The 17,563-nt window shown below is 38.7% G+C and overlaps 1 protein-coding gene across 5 annotated transcripts in view; it reads right to left on the minus strand.

The window, feature by feature from the left end:
• The window catches only part of LOC125677494 (uncharacterized), a 191,333-nt gene that overhangs the window by 87,115 nt on the left and 86,655 nt on the right, over window positions 1-17,563 (minus strand). For all 5 annotated transcript variants that reach the window (XM_056159176.1, XM_056159178.1, XM_056159177.1 and 2 more), the window contains 2 exons: window positions 4,721-5,224; window positions 4,173-4,412 (listed from right to left, as the gene is read on the minus strand). In XM_056159176.1, the coding sequence (XP_056015151.1) occupies window positions 4,173-4,412; window positions 4,721-5,224 (744 nt within the window). The remainder of the gene's footprint in view (window positions 1-4,172; window positions 4,413-4,720; window positions 5,225-17,563) is intronic.

The following is a 17,563-nucleotide window of genomic DNA, read 5'->3' on the forward strand; positions in this document are numbered from 1 at the left end:
GATCTGAAGAAATAGGCCTGCGGGTCTCGTGGCTCACCTGAACAGTTGGGTTATTGTTGCAGTCTATAACATTTTTGTCAAAAAACATTTAATAAGACATCTAGAACAAAAGTTGTTCAGTTTTGCAAGATTTTTCGAACAACATCATGAAAAAGCCGAACGGGCTTCATGGCTCGCCTGGAGAGTTTGATTAGTTTCACAATCAATAACTTTTTTCTCGAGAAACTTTGGATAAGACATGTAGAACAAAAGTTGTTCAGTTTCGCAAGCGTTAACTAACGATCTGAAGAAATAAGCCTGCGGATCTCATGGCTCACCTGAACAGTTGGGTTATTGTTGCAATCTATAACATTTTTGTCAAGAAACTTTTAATAAGACATCTAGAACAAAAGTTGTTCAGTTTTGCAAGATCTTTCGAAAAACATCATGAAAAAGGCGAAAGGGCCTCATGGCTCGCCTGAAGAGTTTGATTAGTGTCACAATCAATAGCTTTTTTCTCGAGAAACTTTTGATAAGACATGTAGAACAAAAGTTGTTCAGTTTTGCAAGATCTTTCAAACGATATCAAGAAAAAGGCCCTCGGGCCTTATGACTCGCCTTTACAGTCTGATAAATGTCGCAATCAATAATTTTTTTCTCAAGAAAATTTTGATAAGACATGTAGATCAAAATTTGTTCAGTTTTGCGAGATATATTTAGAATGATATAAAAAAATAGGCCTCCGGGCGACATGACTCGCCTGATCAGTCGAATTTGTATCGCAGCAAATAACATTATTAACTTTTTTCTCGAAAAAAGGCTGACTCCTTTAATTAGTGGCCGAGAGGGGCAGAGAGTCTTTAATTTATAACACTTAAATGATCAATATTTGTAAAACATTACCGAAGCTAAATTGTACGTCTAGATAATATATTTGTATCATTATTTATGAACGAAAATCTCAGTCAAATTCTTATCTCATCACATCTAAAATTGGGCGGAAGACCCACTCGTTGCTCGCAACGAGATCGCATCTAGTTATTATTATTATTCTTTTTTTTTTCTCCTCACCGATTTTTGTGCAGAAGATTTCTCGGAGATGGCTGGATCGATTTGCTTCAAATTTTCAGGATTGATGCGTTGCCATTTGAAGTTTGTACCGCCGTTTCAATTTTTGCAAAATCACTTCCGGTTGGAAGTTATCCCCCTTTTATCGATTTTCAGATGACCATTTTGTCCAGACAAAAACTCAAAAACGATAAAAGCTAGAGTGCTGAAATTTTCAGTGATGTTAGACAACATGTTGTAGTTGTGCACCTGGGTTTTCAAAATTTCCGAAAGTGCCTAGTATGGAAGCTCGGTAGGGGTCGAAAATGGAGTTTTAAAAAGTGTCCAATTTTTTTCCACGTTTTAAATCAGAACTTTTTACTCGTAAATATTTTGTTTAGATATATATAACAAAAGTTGTACAGTTTATTGAGATCTTTCGTGTCATATCAAGAAATAGGCCCATGGGCCTCATGGCTCGCCTGAACCATTGAATTTCTGTTACAATGATTAACTTTTTTCTCACGAAACTTTTGATAAAACATATAGAATAAAAGTTGTTCAGTTTTCCAAGATCTATCTAATGATGTCAAAAAATAGGCCTCCGGGCGTCATGGCTCGCCTGAACAGTCGAATTTGTATCGCAATTAATAACATTAATAACTTTTTTCTCGAGAAACTTTTGACAAGACATGTAGAACAAAAGTTGTTCAGTTTAGCAAGCGTTAACTAATGATGTTAAGAAATAGGCCTGCAGGTCTCATGGCTCACCTGAACAGTTGGGTTATTGTTGCAATCTATAACATGTTTGTCAAGAAACTTTTAATAAGACATCTAGAACAAAAGATGTTCAGTTTTGTAAGATTTTTCGAATAACATCATGAAAGAGGCAAACGGGCCTCATGGCTCGCCTGAACAGTTTGATTAGTTTCACAATCAATAACTTTTTTCTGGAGAAACTTTTGATAAGAAATGTAGAACAAAAGTTGTTCAGTTTCGCAAGCGTTAACTAACGATCTGAAGAAATAGGCCTGCGGATCTCATGGCTCACCTGAACAGTTGGGTTATTGTTGCAATCTATAACATTTTTGTCAAGAAACTTTTAATAAGACATCTAGAACAAAAGTTGTTCAGTTTTGCAAGATCTTTCGAACAACATCATGAAAAAGGCGAACGGGCCTCATGGCTCGCCTGAACAGTTTGAGGAGTGTCACAATTACTATTTTTTTCTCTCGAGAATCTTTTGATAAGACATGTAGAACAAAAGTTGTTCAGTTTTGCAAGATCTTTCAAACGATATCAAGAAAAAGGCCCACGGGCCTTATGACTCGCCTTAACAGTCTGATAAATGTCGCAATCAATAACTTTTTGCTTAAGAAAATTTCCATAGGACATGTAGAACAATTTTTGTTTCAATTTTGAGAGATATATCTAGAATGATATCAAATTTAGGCCTCCGGGCGACATGACTCGCCTGATCAGTCGATTTTGTATCACAGTAAATAACATTATTAACTTTTTTCTCGAAAAAAGGCTGACCCCTTTAATTAGTGGCCTAGAGGGGCAGAGAGTCTTTAATTTATAACACTTATAATTAAATGATCAATATTTGTAAAACATTACCGAAGCTAAATTGTACGTCTAGACAATATATCTGTATCATTATTTATGAACGAAAATCTGTCAAATTCTTATCTCATCACATCTAAAATTGGATGGAAGACCCACTCGTTGCTCGCAACGAGATCGCATCTAGTTATTATTCTTTTTCTCCGGTACTTTTTTGTCCGGTAGTGTTCTCAGAAACTACAAAAGGGATCGATATGAAACTTTCCAGGATGATAGTATAGCGTTTTTAGATGTGCATAGTGATAGTCATTTTGTCTGCACGTGCATGTACGCGCACGCACATGCATTGCAATTTTGGTACAAAAAATGGAAAATCAGAATATTGAAGGAAGCGATATAAAACCTAAATAGGATGATAGTATATCATTTGTACATATGAAAAATAATAGTTATTTTGTCAGCACGCGCACGCATGCGCGTGCACGCGCATCACAAAATTTGTACGCTAACTTTGGAATCAGTCTAACTTTTTTGTTGTTCATTGAAATGGCTTGAAATTCATATCATAGGTAGATATTGAGACCCTTAACTGATTTGCATGATCAAAATTACCAATTTGCACGCGCATGCACGTGCGCTTCATTTTGATTGGATAATACTAAAACGTTTGTAACTATCTTGTTTATGAAGCGAATGGGATGATATTCACAGCATACGTAGACAATATGTGTATCTATATATTGGTGTAACAAAAAATGCCAACACACACGCGCATGCGCGTGCAACGTTTTTTAAATGTTCAATTTTTAAAGGACAATAACGTTTTGGTTTTTCATCAAATTCTATTGATATTAATGGTTTAGATGTGTCTTGGTACTCCTTACAAATTGCTGTGGTTAGAATTACTGATCAGCACGTGCATGCACGTGTGCTGAATTCTGATTGGACGATATAACTTCCTTGTATTTGGTGGAAACGTTATGAAATTCACACTGTGGGTATATGATACACATGCCTGTTGAACGACATCAACAAAATTTCGGAATCATACACGCGTGCGCGTGTATGCGCGTGCAACGCTTTCTTTCATTTTGTGGTACTGAAATGACCATATTGAACGTACTACATGTAATTAAAGGCTAAAATAAATTGATTTTTTGCTATAGATTCACAAGGACATCACTTTTTAATTGGGGGAGGTTTGGGGAACATATGTAACGGTCCCCGTTACAATTAGAACTAGTTGCTCATGAAATGCGTATAAACTATATTCTTTATAAGTTATTCTCATTATTTATAAATTTTCCTTGTCATTGATGTATAAAACTGTAATAATTCACAAAATATACATCTGTGTAAACATAGCGGAAGCATTTTCTTATGCATGTATTATGTAAGCCGTGTTGTTGATGATGTAAATATCACAGTGTGGGTGGAGACCTATACAGATATCTTTACATTAATATTGCTTTTGACTTACTGTGTTTTCTGTAAGCTGTGTTGTTGATGATGTAAATATCACAGTGTGGGTGGAGACCTATACAGATCTCTTTACATTAATATTACTGTTGACTTACTGTGCTTTCTGTAAGCCGTGTTGTTGATGATGTAAATATCCCAGTGTGGGTGGGGACCTATACAGGATCTCACGATGTCAGGTCTGTCGTTAAAGTCGTATCTCCAGAGCCACTTGACGTGTTGTACACTGCCCTGTGATCCGCCTCTGTATTGTACACACTCCCCAGTCTGCTGTAATTCCTCTAAAAACGCTCTTCGTTTACCCTTACTCGTACGTACTTTATTTAGAGGGATGTTCACTGAATAATATATAAACAGGTATTGATTAATTACACATATACAACATTCAACATTTTTAGAAATGAATGATAACAATAAAATATATCTCCTAACATCAATCCCGTGACGCCATATAAATGTACACCGTTGTGTCTGGTTGTACATGTTGTATGTACATTTCTTTGTTTATACTGCAAGACGATATTACAGAACAATGTAATCATTTATATCTCATTCATCTGAAATCAATCAATAAAAGATTTACAATTAGCATTGCTAACGACTGCTGGGTGAAGATCACCAAACGGTTCATTTACGTCATACTTACAGTAACGCGACACTTCATCACAGAAACTCGTGTCTTTCATGGTGACGTGGGTCAGTATGTTCATCTGTAGACGGCGTATGAGTAAGGAATCACAGTCCGAGTCGTTACTAATGACACATCTCTCTCCAGACTTCCTGGTGTATTCCCGTAATCTCAGATACCTCACTGCTATAGTATAACTGGATAAACTAAACATATAATACAGCACATTGAGGGTCATCTTAAGTTCTATACCACGTCCTATAACACGGTACATGGTCTCCTCCTTGGCCTTCTTAGTGATGTGTACTCCGTCCTGATCCCAAAGAAATCCACGTGACTTCAGTCCGTCCAGAGTCCGCTGTGCCTCCTCACTTGTTACACTGTCCCTACGGTACACTTCCTTCCGTATCTTATTAAGAATGTCCAGACAGTCTGTATCAGTAAAGTCGGGGGTACCGGAGTCAGACCACAGAAAACAGAATAACACGTACACCTCGTCATCAGACAGGGAGGAGAACTGATCTAGAAATGTAGTATGATACAGTAATACAAGGTTGTTCATATTTTTCATATGATACTTTTAATAAGAACATGACTGGAGAAAAAAAAAATATTAAAGCTCCACCAGACACAGATATCAGAGATTCGACTTATTACACGTATCCTCATCATAATAACACGGACAACTTTAAAGCTTAGCAGATTTTTTATTAGATCTACATCACTTTTTTATAAAATTGTTTAAGAAAGAAGACCAATGCTTCTGTTCTGTTTTAAATTAACGTGTTATTACTGTTTTACAATTTTTCAAAATAATATATATATATATATATATATATATATATATATATATATATATATATGAAAAAATATTTTTCTGGTGTTTCAAAAATATTTTAAAAGATTCTAATGAATTGTAAACACTGTCAAGATATGTTCTAAATATGTTTCTGGAACCACATATAACAGACTCACTTGAATGACATTTCCCGAACATTTGTATTACGTTTATATAATAGCGCTGCATTTACGATACTGTGAAAATCTGCATGAGAGTGTTACATGACTGTCTCATGCATAGATAGCCTAAGGTTATCCCTCCCCCCCCCCCCCCCCCCCCTTGCGTAATAAAGAAGTAAGCCCTCAAAACGGTTTCTTTAATTATTCAAAGGAAAACACAATTACCATTGGGGGGGGGGGGGTATTATGTTACCACTTTATGAATGTAGTCGAAACCACGTGATGATGATATCTAACTTGATAACGAACACACTCTTTTTATTAGTAAGAAAAATACCAGAAGGAGCAAACTCCTTAAAGTAATCCACACGTTAAAACGTGAATTTTTTTTATAAATGTCAGCAATATTGAGATGTTTCTTTTAAATCTAATTCCGTAGCTCTCTACGTTAGAGCGTCGACTGCTGAGATGCAGATTTCGGGTTTCGAGTCCAGCAGGAGTTCCATTTTTCATATTGCTCCCTACTACAACTGAAAGTTTACACAAAATAGAGTATTTCAAAATAGCGTTGTACACACCCTTCAACTTCGTATCCACATCAATTTTCTGTGGTGTAGCATTCCAGCAGTACAATTATAATATGGATTTTTAGGAAACTTGGATTACAAGAGTTTGTGATTTTACGTAAATCAATAATATAATAAAAGCATTATTTTCTCATAAGAAAAAATAGAAATTATTTACTTTTGTCTCCAGTAGAAAAAACAACAACATATTTTTCATAACCATATAGGATGGTTTTGTGTGGTATAGGAATAAGTAATTCCTCAAAATAATTTTAATAAAACAAAAGCGCAGGTTGGATTAACATACATGTAGGAATTTCAACAATGTAATTGCGAATATTTGTCAGTTCTTTCCCCTATTTCAAACATAGTTGGCGCAAGACTCGTTGACGTCCTTGTTGACTTCCGGTGTACATAAGATTTATGAGAGAGTGTAAGGTTTTTGTTCTGCAAACAGGGAGCGGGGGTAGAATTCCCGAGAAATGAAGCTTTAAAAAAAACCAATTGGTTCATTGTCATCATATGTGACAGCGACAACGATCGTTTTAAGTTCCAATCAGTGTCGTGCGCTAGAAACACCAGTCTTCAGTTTAGTCCGACTTCACAGATGGATGACGACTTTGTTGCAGAAAGTATTTACGGTGGGTTAAACATTTGCTCTGTAGATTGTAATATTCTGCATTAATGTTTTATGCTGAAATTTTATCTATCCTTAGTGATACAGTCATCAATGATCTTATAATTCTATGACTCTCACCCCCCCCCCCCTTTTATAGACTAGACCTATAATCGAACAGGGGAAATTTGAGTCATCAATATATAAACGAAGTATGGTACAAAAATATATTTAAGATGTCATTTAAAAATTAATTTTAGAGTTAACCAAGGTCGTCAAAATATGAATGAACGCGATTGCTAACAGCAGCCCCCCTCCCCCTCCGCCGTCACTCGGTACGACGACGCGACTGTAATGAAGGGGTGGCTATAATCAGACTGTAACTGTAAGGCAGTGAATATTCCTAGGTCTTGTTTTCGTTTTTGATGTCTGGATTGTAAATTAATTTCAACACTTTACTTTCATTGTTAATTTTGTTATAATTCAAAAAGTGTTGTAAAATATTGTTTGAATTTCAGGGAAAACGAGTCTGGATTCTTTAATACGTATGGCATTAATCAAAATATGCGATGAAATTGTCAAACTTTCATAACTTATCAAAGTTTGCATTATCATGATTATTTTGTTATGTCATGTTGATCAACTGACCCACGGAAGTACAGTCCAATGCGTCAAAGAAATGAATACCAGTCCTAGCCTATTTTAACTGCTGACCCAAACGAGAAGAAAAATGCATCTCAAGAGATTAAGATATTTCTGAAATTTTTAGAAATAAAGTTTGAATCATATCTACTTTTATCAAAATTAAATGCAAATTCATAAAGCTATAAATTTATCCAAGTGAAGTAAATACAAATTTCACTGTCATATATACAATGTTGTGTTTATAATAAAAGCCATACATAGGCCTATTGTTCATTGTGGTTTTATTTTAAAAAACCATTGCATTACATTTTTCAATATTCACTTGTAACTTCGATTCCAATCTTAAATATGAACATTCAAATTGACCTTCAAATTGAAAAGTGTACTACATTTGTTATATGATGTATTTTAGTATTAAATCATTCATATCATGAACTGTCATGGTACAAATAAGCATGATAAATCCTTATACATGAAAGTAAACACGGGTTAAATTATGTAGGCCTACATCAGTTTCCTGCAACACCATGGACAAACGTCATTTGGATACAACCATTCCTACGCAGGATACAGTCGTGCTTTTAACGCAGAGTACAACCAACTCATAGTATATCAATCATAGTATATGGTTGGAGACGTGAATTTAGAAGTTGAAAGAAAGCTCAAGAACTTCCGTCTTAAACTTGCAATCCAAATTGTAATATTCAATTGAAATGTAGAAACTCGAAATTTTGAATCATTATTGTACAGCTAGCATATGGGGTAGTAAAATTTATTTGACCTGCCAATTTTTATGCTCTCGCTTGCCCTATGGACTAATAAAAAAGTTAATCGGAAAGACTGTTTACCTACCGTGACGTCATCACGTAAGTTAAAACACTCTAAATACATGTACATTGAAAGCTTCATACTTATAAACTATATTAAATACGTGCATGTTTTTACTTCGTGAATGCAAGCGTGCATAATTCTTCAAACAGCAGCTTGTCCATACGCATCTTTGATGCGTTTTAGCGATTTTTCTATTTTGTTTTGACAAAGGTTTACATATCATATATATATTTTATGACCTCGAAAATATAACTCGTGGTATAATATGTTAAGATTTAGATTAAGAACCTTACGCATGGAGATGCATTCTATAAATAAAAGACAAGGAAATCAATAAACTGTCTGACGAGGGTTACAGCGGTGCGTTCTGTAGATATAAGACAAGGAAATCAATAAACTGTCTGACGAGGGTTACCGCGGTGCGTTCTATAGATATAAGACAAGGAAATCAATAATCTGTCTGACGAGCGTTACAGGGGTGCGTTCTATAGATATAAAACAAGGAAATCAATAAACCGTCTGACGAGCGTTACAGCGGTGCGTTCTATAGATATAAGACAAGGTAACCAATAAACTATCTGACGAGCGTTACAGCGGTGCGTTCTATAGATATAAGACAAGGAAATCAATAAACTGTCTGACGAGCGTTACAGCGGTGCGTTCTATAGATATAAGACAAGGTAACCAATAAACTGTCAGACGAGCGTTACAGCGGTGCGTTCTATAGATATAAGACAAGGTAACCAATAAACTGTCAGACGAGCGTTACAGCGGTGCGTTCTATAGATATAAGACAAGGTAACCAATAAACTGTCAGACGAGAGTTACAGCGGTGCGTTCTATAGATATAAGACAAGGGAATCAATAAACTACAGCGGTGCGTTCTATAGAGAGCACGAGAATATCGTGAACTGGACAAAGACATAACAAGTCAAACTGGAGCATTATTTCTATTGAGTATCGTTTTATTGTTTTGCTATATTCCGCCACACTCAAAAAATTTTCAGTTATCTGGTGGCGCCCATTTTTGATTGGTGGAAGAGAGAACCCAAATACAATGTACCTGGGAAGAGACCATCGACCTTCCGAAGAAAACGTTCTCACTTCCCGGCGCGAGTGGGATTCGAACCCGCGCCGACCAGAGGTGAGAGGCCGCGTAGTTTTGATCGCGATGTTCTAACCACTCGGGCACTGAGACCCAGCGCGATGCTCTAACCACTCGGCCACGTCGTTGGTTTGTTTATTGAGTATCGTGAACATTTGTTAAGAAACTAACCTTGCGCCAACACGGTTATCAGCTGTGTTGGCTGAGTTATGATCGGGCTCGGAATACGGGCATTCATTCGCCCGCTTGGCGCCATTTTGTTGGTTTGTTTATTGCCTGTGTTCGGGGAAATAAAGGGTATTTCAGTGACACGTTTGTTGTGGACTCTCTCCAACCGTGGCGTGATGGCAGCGACTTCAACCCTACGTCTCCGGAAGTGAACAACGAGGATCCTCGTGTAAGTAGTTCTACACGCACCCGACAACGTGTTTACCTGGCACAAGTATGGCAAACATACACAGAGGACCCAAACAATGGCGTCTTTCCAAAACTGAATCTGTAAATTCCTTCGAGAATTGGAAGCAAAACTTAATATACTCATTATCCCTTCATCCAAACTTTGCTGCATTTTTATCTCATGACGCACAATGGGCCAAAAAATCGAAAGCTAACCCGAATCGGGATTTTGTAAATGACGATGACCCGATTCCAGAGAACCAACGCCGGACAGCACAGTAAAGGTCAGCCACTCTAGACATTATGCTTGGCCAGATCGCCAATTACTGTCCTGTAATATCCCGCAATGTAATATTGAAAAACTCGACTTCTTTGGAGCAAATATGGCAGTCCATAAGGTTACACTTTGGTTTTCAGTCATCCGGCGCCCATTTCCTCGATTTTAATGATATCACTTTGCGCCAAGATGAGCGTCCTGGGGATCTCTATCAAAGACTTCTAGCCTTCATTGATGACAACCTGCTCAAAAGAGAAGGTGGTATCACACACCATGGCGTGAACATCGACGAAGATGAGGAAATGTCGCCCACAGTTGAGAACCTCATCGTTCTGACCTGGCTTCGCTGGCCTCACTGCCTCAACTTGTCAAGCAGCGCTATGACACAGAGCTTAGGGTGCGTACATTGGCATCAATAAAGCCTGAAATATCTCAGGCTCTCCCCTCACTTCTTGAGGAAATTCGCAACAACGAGGATGCCAGATCATTCCGCACATTCACTCAACCTCATAAGGATATTCGTACTTCACATAGTCAGAGACCACCGATGAAATCACAAAACCGTTCCTGCCTGTTATGTAAACAAGCGAAGCGCACCAGTACTCATTTCCTCAGTGAGTGCCGTTTTCTACCAGACAGTGACCGAAGATACATGGCAAAAACGAGACAAATCCTTGGCATCCTTGATGCAGATCAATATACTGACTCTGACATTGATAACCCTGATGAGGAGTCCCATGTTGAGCCTACTGTTAGTTTAGTTAGCAACCGTGTGTCTATTCGAAAGTCACCGTACCTAGATGTTTTCTTTCAACACACTCATGTTCGTCTCACAATTGACTCTGGAGCTACAGGGAATATGATAAGAGCATCAACTGTGACTAACTTGAATGGAAAAGTCAGCCCCACCAACCAATCAGCTCATCAAGCCGATGGCTCTTCACCATTAAAGGTTGTGGGTGAAACAAAATTGTGCTTCTCCAGAGATTCCCACTCATTTTTCTTTGAAGGACTAGTGATCAAGAATCTAGACGTTGATGTTCTTGCGGGTATTCCTTTTATGGAGGCAAACGACATAGCTGTTCGACCATCCAAACGTCAAGTACTGATTGGAATTGACACTATTTACACTTATGGATCAGTTACCACTGCTAACAGAACTGCCCTAAACAGCACCAAAGTACATGCTCTTCGTGCAGTGGCCTCTACAACCATGTGACCAGGGGACTATCTAGAGGTAGACATTCCAGAATCTGTACTTCAGTGTGATAGTCTACTTGCCGTTGAACCTCACCTTCCAGGATCCCTTGTTACCCTTTCCATTTTACACAGTGTTGGGAACAAGATTCGCATTGAGAATACTAGCAGTGATCCTGTAACAGTTCGCAAGCATGAACACCTATGTGATGTCCGGCAGGTTTATGTTCCATCAACAGAGCCAGTGCCCAGTATGTCGACAGATACCTATGCTAGTTCTGAGAGCAACTCCAGACATTTAACACCATATTCATCACTAGTCACAGTAGATCCTGATGGCGTTCTTCCATCAGAGACTGTTCAAGCCTTTAAGGATATTCTTGCAGAGAATGACTTGGTTTTTAGCCCTGTCTCAGATGGTTATAATGGATACGCTGGATCCTTTAAGGCTGAGGTAAACATTGGACCTGTCATGCCCCCACAGAGAAAGGGTCGACTGCTGCAATATTCTCGTAATCCACTATAATTACTTCAGACCCACTTTAATGAACTTGATGCCATGGGCGTATTTAAGAAACCCGAAGAGCTGGGGAGTACAGTTGAGTACTTAAACCCCTCATTTCTTGTTAAGAAAGGATCTGGTGGATTCCGACTTGTGACTGCCTTCTCTGAGGTAGCCCGTTACTGCAAGCCGCAACCCTCCTTGATGCCAAATGTTGATTATATTCTGCGGAAAATTGGCCAATGGAAGTACCTTGCCATGACAGACCTTACCAAAGCGTTCTACCCAATCCCTCTTGCCAGAGGCTCCATGAAATACTGTGGAGTTGTTACACCATTCCGAGGCGTCCGTGTCTACACCCGCTCAGCTATGGGAATGCCTGAATCTGAGACAGCTCTAGAAGAGCTTACATGCCGTGTTTTGGGTGACCTGCCTGAAGAGGGTATAGTTGTCAAGCTAGCAGATGATATTTATTATGGAGCAGACACGCCTGACCAGCTCCTTGAGAATTAATTTTTCCAGGGTTCTTACAGCCTTGAACAAATGCAACCTCAAATTATCAGCCTCAAAGACAGTTTTAACACCCCTCAGAACAACAATCTTGGGACGGATTTGGCAACAAGGAACCCTTAGTGCTAGCCCGCACCGCACAGCCACTCTAGCATACTGTGAAATGCCCTCCAAGGTAAAAGCCATGCGTAGCCTTCTAGGTGCCTATAAAGTATTGTCTCGAGTAATACCAGGCTCATCGTCATTGCTAGCCCCATTGGAGGAGTGTATTGCAGGCTTAGACTCCAAAGACACCATTTCGTGGTATGATGATATGATTCATGCTTTTCACCTAGCCCAACAAGCCCTGAAGGCTACCAAAACTATTCATATACCACATCCAAAGGACATTCTTTGGATAGTAACAGACAGTGCTTTGAGCAAGCCTGGCATTGGTGCCACTCTGTACATCTCACGAGGTGACAACAAGCTACTTCTCGCAGGATTTTCCAGTGCCAAACTACGTAAGTACCAAGTATCATGGCATCCATGTGAAGTAGAAGCGTTGTCAATCGGGACTGCTGTCAAACATTACAGCCCTTACATGGTTCAGTCATTAGGACCCTGTTGTGTTCTCACAGACAGTAAACCATGTGTGATGGCGTATGACAAATTATGTCATGGAGAGTTTTCTGCCAGTCCTCGTATGTACACATTCTTGTCAACAGTTAGCAGGTACCAGGTTTCTGTTCGTCACGTTGCTGGGGCAGCCATCCTACCCTCGGACCACTCAAGTCGCAACGCCCCTGAGTGCATAGAACCTAACTGCCAAATCTGTTCCTTTGTCGCACAGTCTATGGACTCTGTTGTCCGCAACACATCCGTATCAGACATTCTAAATGGTTCCACAAAGTTACCATTCACAACGAGATCTGCTTGGTTAGCAATACAACCAGAGTGCTCTGACCTGAGGAGGACTTGCTCCCACCTTCGCCAGGGTACACGTCCCTCCCGTAAAGCAACCAACATCAAAGATATTAAACGTTATCTCAGTGTCGCTACTATAGCTTCTGACGGATTTTTAGTAGTTAAGCGGAATGATCCATTTGTGCCATCTAAAGAGTTAATCATAATCCCTCGATCGGTACTCCATGGACTACTTACATCGATTCATTTACAGCTCGCCCACTCCAGTGCCAACCAAATGAAAACTATCGTGAACTATCTTCGCATTGGATATGGACAAAGCGATTGACAGTATCACTTCTGCATGCTCACAGTGTTCTGCACTTCAGAAGGTTCCAAATTTTATTATTGAACAAACAACATCATATCATCCTGAGACAATAGGAAGCTTATTTGCTGCTGATGTTATGAAGCGATAAAAACAGTTTGTCTTTATTATGCGTGAATGCATTTCTTCTTACACCACCGCACGAATCATTGAAGATGAGAAAGCGGAAACCCTCCGTACTGCAGTTATCCAGTCCTGCATAGAGCTTAGACCAATGGATGAACCCTTCGCAGTCATCCGCACTGACCCAGCCCCAGGATTTCAGGCTCTTGTGAACGACAAGATACTACAGTCCCACCGTATTTCAGTTGAAATTGGGCGTTTTAAAAATGCCAATAAAAACCCAATTGCAGAGCGTGCAGTCCTAGAACTATGTGATCACATACAATGAATTGACCCTACAGCACGAGCAGTTTCTTCTCTTGTGTTATCACTAGCTGTCGCGTCTGTCAACTGTACTATTCGTCAAGGTGGACTATCTGCACGATAGATGCTAACTCAGAGAGATCAGTTCATCAACCGTCAGTTGCCTATATCAGATCGGGAGTGCAGAAACATCTATCTCGCAATGCTAATCACCCGAGCAGTGAGAAGTCTAAGGCCCCTTGCTAGAATTACCCTCCCACACCCACGGTTGAGGTTAGAGACTTAGTGTATCTATTTTGTGATAGAAACAAGTCCAAAGCCAGGAACCGTTATCTTGTTGTGTCAACTGATAGAGAGTGGTGTCAAATAAGAAAATTTGTGGGCAATCAGTTACGACAGTCATCATACAAGGTTAAGAAATCTGAGTGCTATCGCGTTCCTTCACCATCTCATGACGCATCATATGCCGTTGATTCAGATTCTGAGGAGGAAGAGTTCTGTGAGATACTACACCACCATAGAGAAAAAAAGAGGACAATGCTTCTTATCCTTATAGCATTCCTCCAACGCCCTTAGAGATTATGTCTCCCCTACCGGATAACACACTTGAGGATGAAACCACAGACTGAAATATTCTGGAGCGTACCGGTACTTTCGATCCATCAGAAAGCCTACCATGTTCTGCACCGATGAGCAAACCTACTACTCGCCCCGCCGTACTATACGTATACCGAGTCGGTACCAAGATTTTGAAATGAAGCTGTTGTACTTTCTCAGTGTTATTTTAAATCAGTTATAGTGTAAGTATTACCTTATTTGTGTTCAGGGGCAGAATAATCCCCAAGTAGTCAGAGTATAGTCTTATAATGACTACATTGTATTGTGTGTTTTATAATTGTTTGGCCAGGTTAGCTGTACACATATAGATATCAGCTTTGTCATGTCACATATTTCATTATGTGAACAAATGTTACCCGTCAGTTTTTGTTGATTTATTAGTTTCCTTAAAGCTTATTTTCTTTGTCTTACTGTATAATCACAACTCATTATTTAGAGAGAAAGGGAAGTTGCGCCAACACGGTTATCAGCTGTGTTGGCTGAGTTATGATCGGGCTCGGAATACGGGCATTCATTCACCCGCTTGGCGCCATTTTGTTAGTTTGTTTATTGCCTGTGTTCGGGGAAATAAAGAGTATTTCAGTGACACGTTTGTTGTGGACTCTCTCCAATCTAATCGTGGCGTTGAAAACCCAAAGGGTGACCATGCATTTCGAATCCCGAGAATTTTAGAAGTAATCTGTAAAGCACGATGAAATCATATAATGATATAAATATAACCGGACACGTTGCATCGATTTTTTAAGGGATGGGAGGGGGCGGGTTGGTTTCACAATTGCCTAAAAATTCTTATATTACAAAATTTAAAAATAAATCAAAACTCTAAATCCTAAATTGTTAGGATAAGGGGATAACCCCCCCCCCCCTTAATGTTAGATGTACGTAACTGCAATGCAGGTCGAGCTGTGCAATGTTTTAAAGTTGATTTGAATAAAATAATATTTTCAAAAGATTGAATTGCACGTGAACCGCCCCCCCCCCCTCCCCCAGATTTCTACGAAAGATTACATTACATATGGATTCGATATACATGTAATTAACATTGTCCAGGCACAGATCTAGACCATTTTCAAAAGGGAAGGGGTCGGACCAGGGGATTAAGTTGTTGATATTTTGTACTTTTTTATTGTCTGCATCGTATTTAATAAGTTAGCTACATGTACCAAATAAAAACACTCTTTAAACAAGAGGCCCATGTGCCAAATCGCTTATATGAGTTACTTTGGTCCAAGTTTAATGATTTTTCATCCCTTTTGTGGCCCCAACATACCCCAGCGGTGTCAGGAAGCTTTCATGTAAATGTAAAATTCTTTAGCCCAATGATTCTAACAAACTTGAATCTGCACTGTCAGGAAGCTTTCATGTAAATGTAAACTTTCAGGCCCAGTGATTTTTGAAGAATTTCCCTATCTATTTGTATGTACAACTTGGATCCCGTATTGTGGCCCCACCCTAACCCGAGGGGGGGGGGGTCAATGATTTTAAGAAATTATGCACTATATCAGGAATCTTACATGTATAATGTAAACTTTTCTGGCCTAATGATTCTTGAGAAGATTTTTTAAAAGATTTTCCCTATATATTTTTATGTAATACTTGGAACCCTATTGTGGCCCTATCCTATTCCCAGGGGTCATGATTGTAACAAACTATGTCAGGAAGCTTCCATGTAAATTTGTACTTTCCTGACCCTGTGGCTATTGAGAAGGACATTTTCACTATTTTGCTATTATCTCCCTTAGGAAAGGGGCGTGGTCCTTCATTTAAAAACTTGAATTGTCTTAATCCCAGCATGTTTTGTGCCAAGTTTGATTGAAATTGGTCCAGTGTTTCTGGAGAAGAAGCTTTTTAAAATTTGTTAATTTATTTTCAGTAGTTTGCTATTGTCTACCCTTGGGGAAGGGCATAACCCTTCATATAAAGAAACTTGAATCCTCTTTACCGAAGGATGCTTTGTGCAAAGTTTGGTTGAAATTGGCCCAGTGTTTCTGGGGAAGATGAAATTGTGAAAACTTTCCAATGACGACCATGACGATGGCCAACAGACAGAGAATATGGGTGACTTTATCGAGCTGAGAACCCACAGAAGGACACATATTAAAGTTATAATTGAAACTCTCCAGAAAAAGAATAAATTGTATTTTAGTTCAAACAATCAATCAATCCATAGTTTCCAAAAATGCTTTTTCGATGTGCCCACTTCAAAGAAACATTGAAAAAATCCCATATTTGATATTACGTTTACGCGAAAACGCACAAAATAACAGTAAATTTGACTTTTCCAATTTTTTTTAATATGGAATGGGCCAAGTCTCCATTGGGAACTGAGTAAAATATGTTAGCACATGTCCAGATGTGATATGTTTTGTAAATAAAATATGGAGACTTGACCCATTCTATGAAGAAAAAAACCAACTGCTTGTGTACAACTTTTGTCGTATTATCAAGAAAATTCCTATGTCCACGACTAGCTTGAAATTCAGAAATTCTTTATGGGATGGATAGCCGAGGTGGTATAGGTGCAGTCTCAATGAAGTTTAGGACAGGCCTAGATTGCATATCTGTGGTTCGAATACCAATTTTTCCTATCTATTTCTTTTTTCTTATGAATTATTACACTTACCATAATTATTTGTCTCTGGCATTTCATGCTAAGTTTTACTCATAGCATGTAGTCTTAATGACGATCACAAGTAATTGCAATGCTTGAGAAGTTACTTGAAGAGATCATGACAAAAGCTAAATATGCAATCAGTGTAGACTGTCTAAAAGGCATAGTACAAAAATAAAGCAAATCAATTGTCTGTTGCTGTCCCATTTGTATTTGCTGGGAAATCTAACAGCAAATATGCGTTCTGTAATTGTAAAAACGACCCCAGAGTTGTACCAAAAGAGACGAGAACTAATGCCTTTATTATATTCGGTATACGACTGTAGTACCAGTAGGTTTCAAATGCTGTTGGATAAAAACTGAATCCAAATCAAAGCATTAATACTGC

Source organism: Ostrea edulis, chromosome 3 (genome assembly GCF_947568905.1).
Source record: "Ostrea edulis chromosome 3, xbOstEdul1.1, whole genome shotgun sequence".
Taxonomy (NCBI): domain Eukaryota; kingdom Metazoa; phylum Mollusca; class Bivalvia; order Ostreida; family Ostreidae; genus Ostrea; species Ostrea edulis.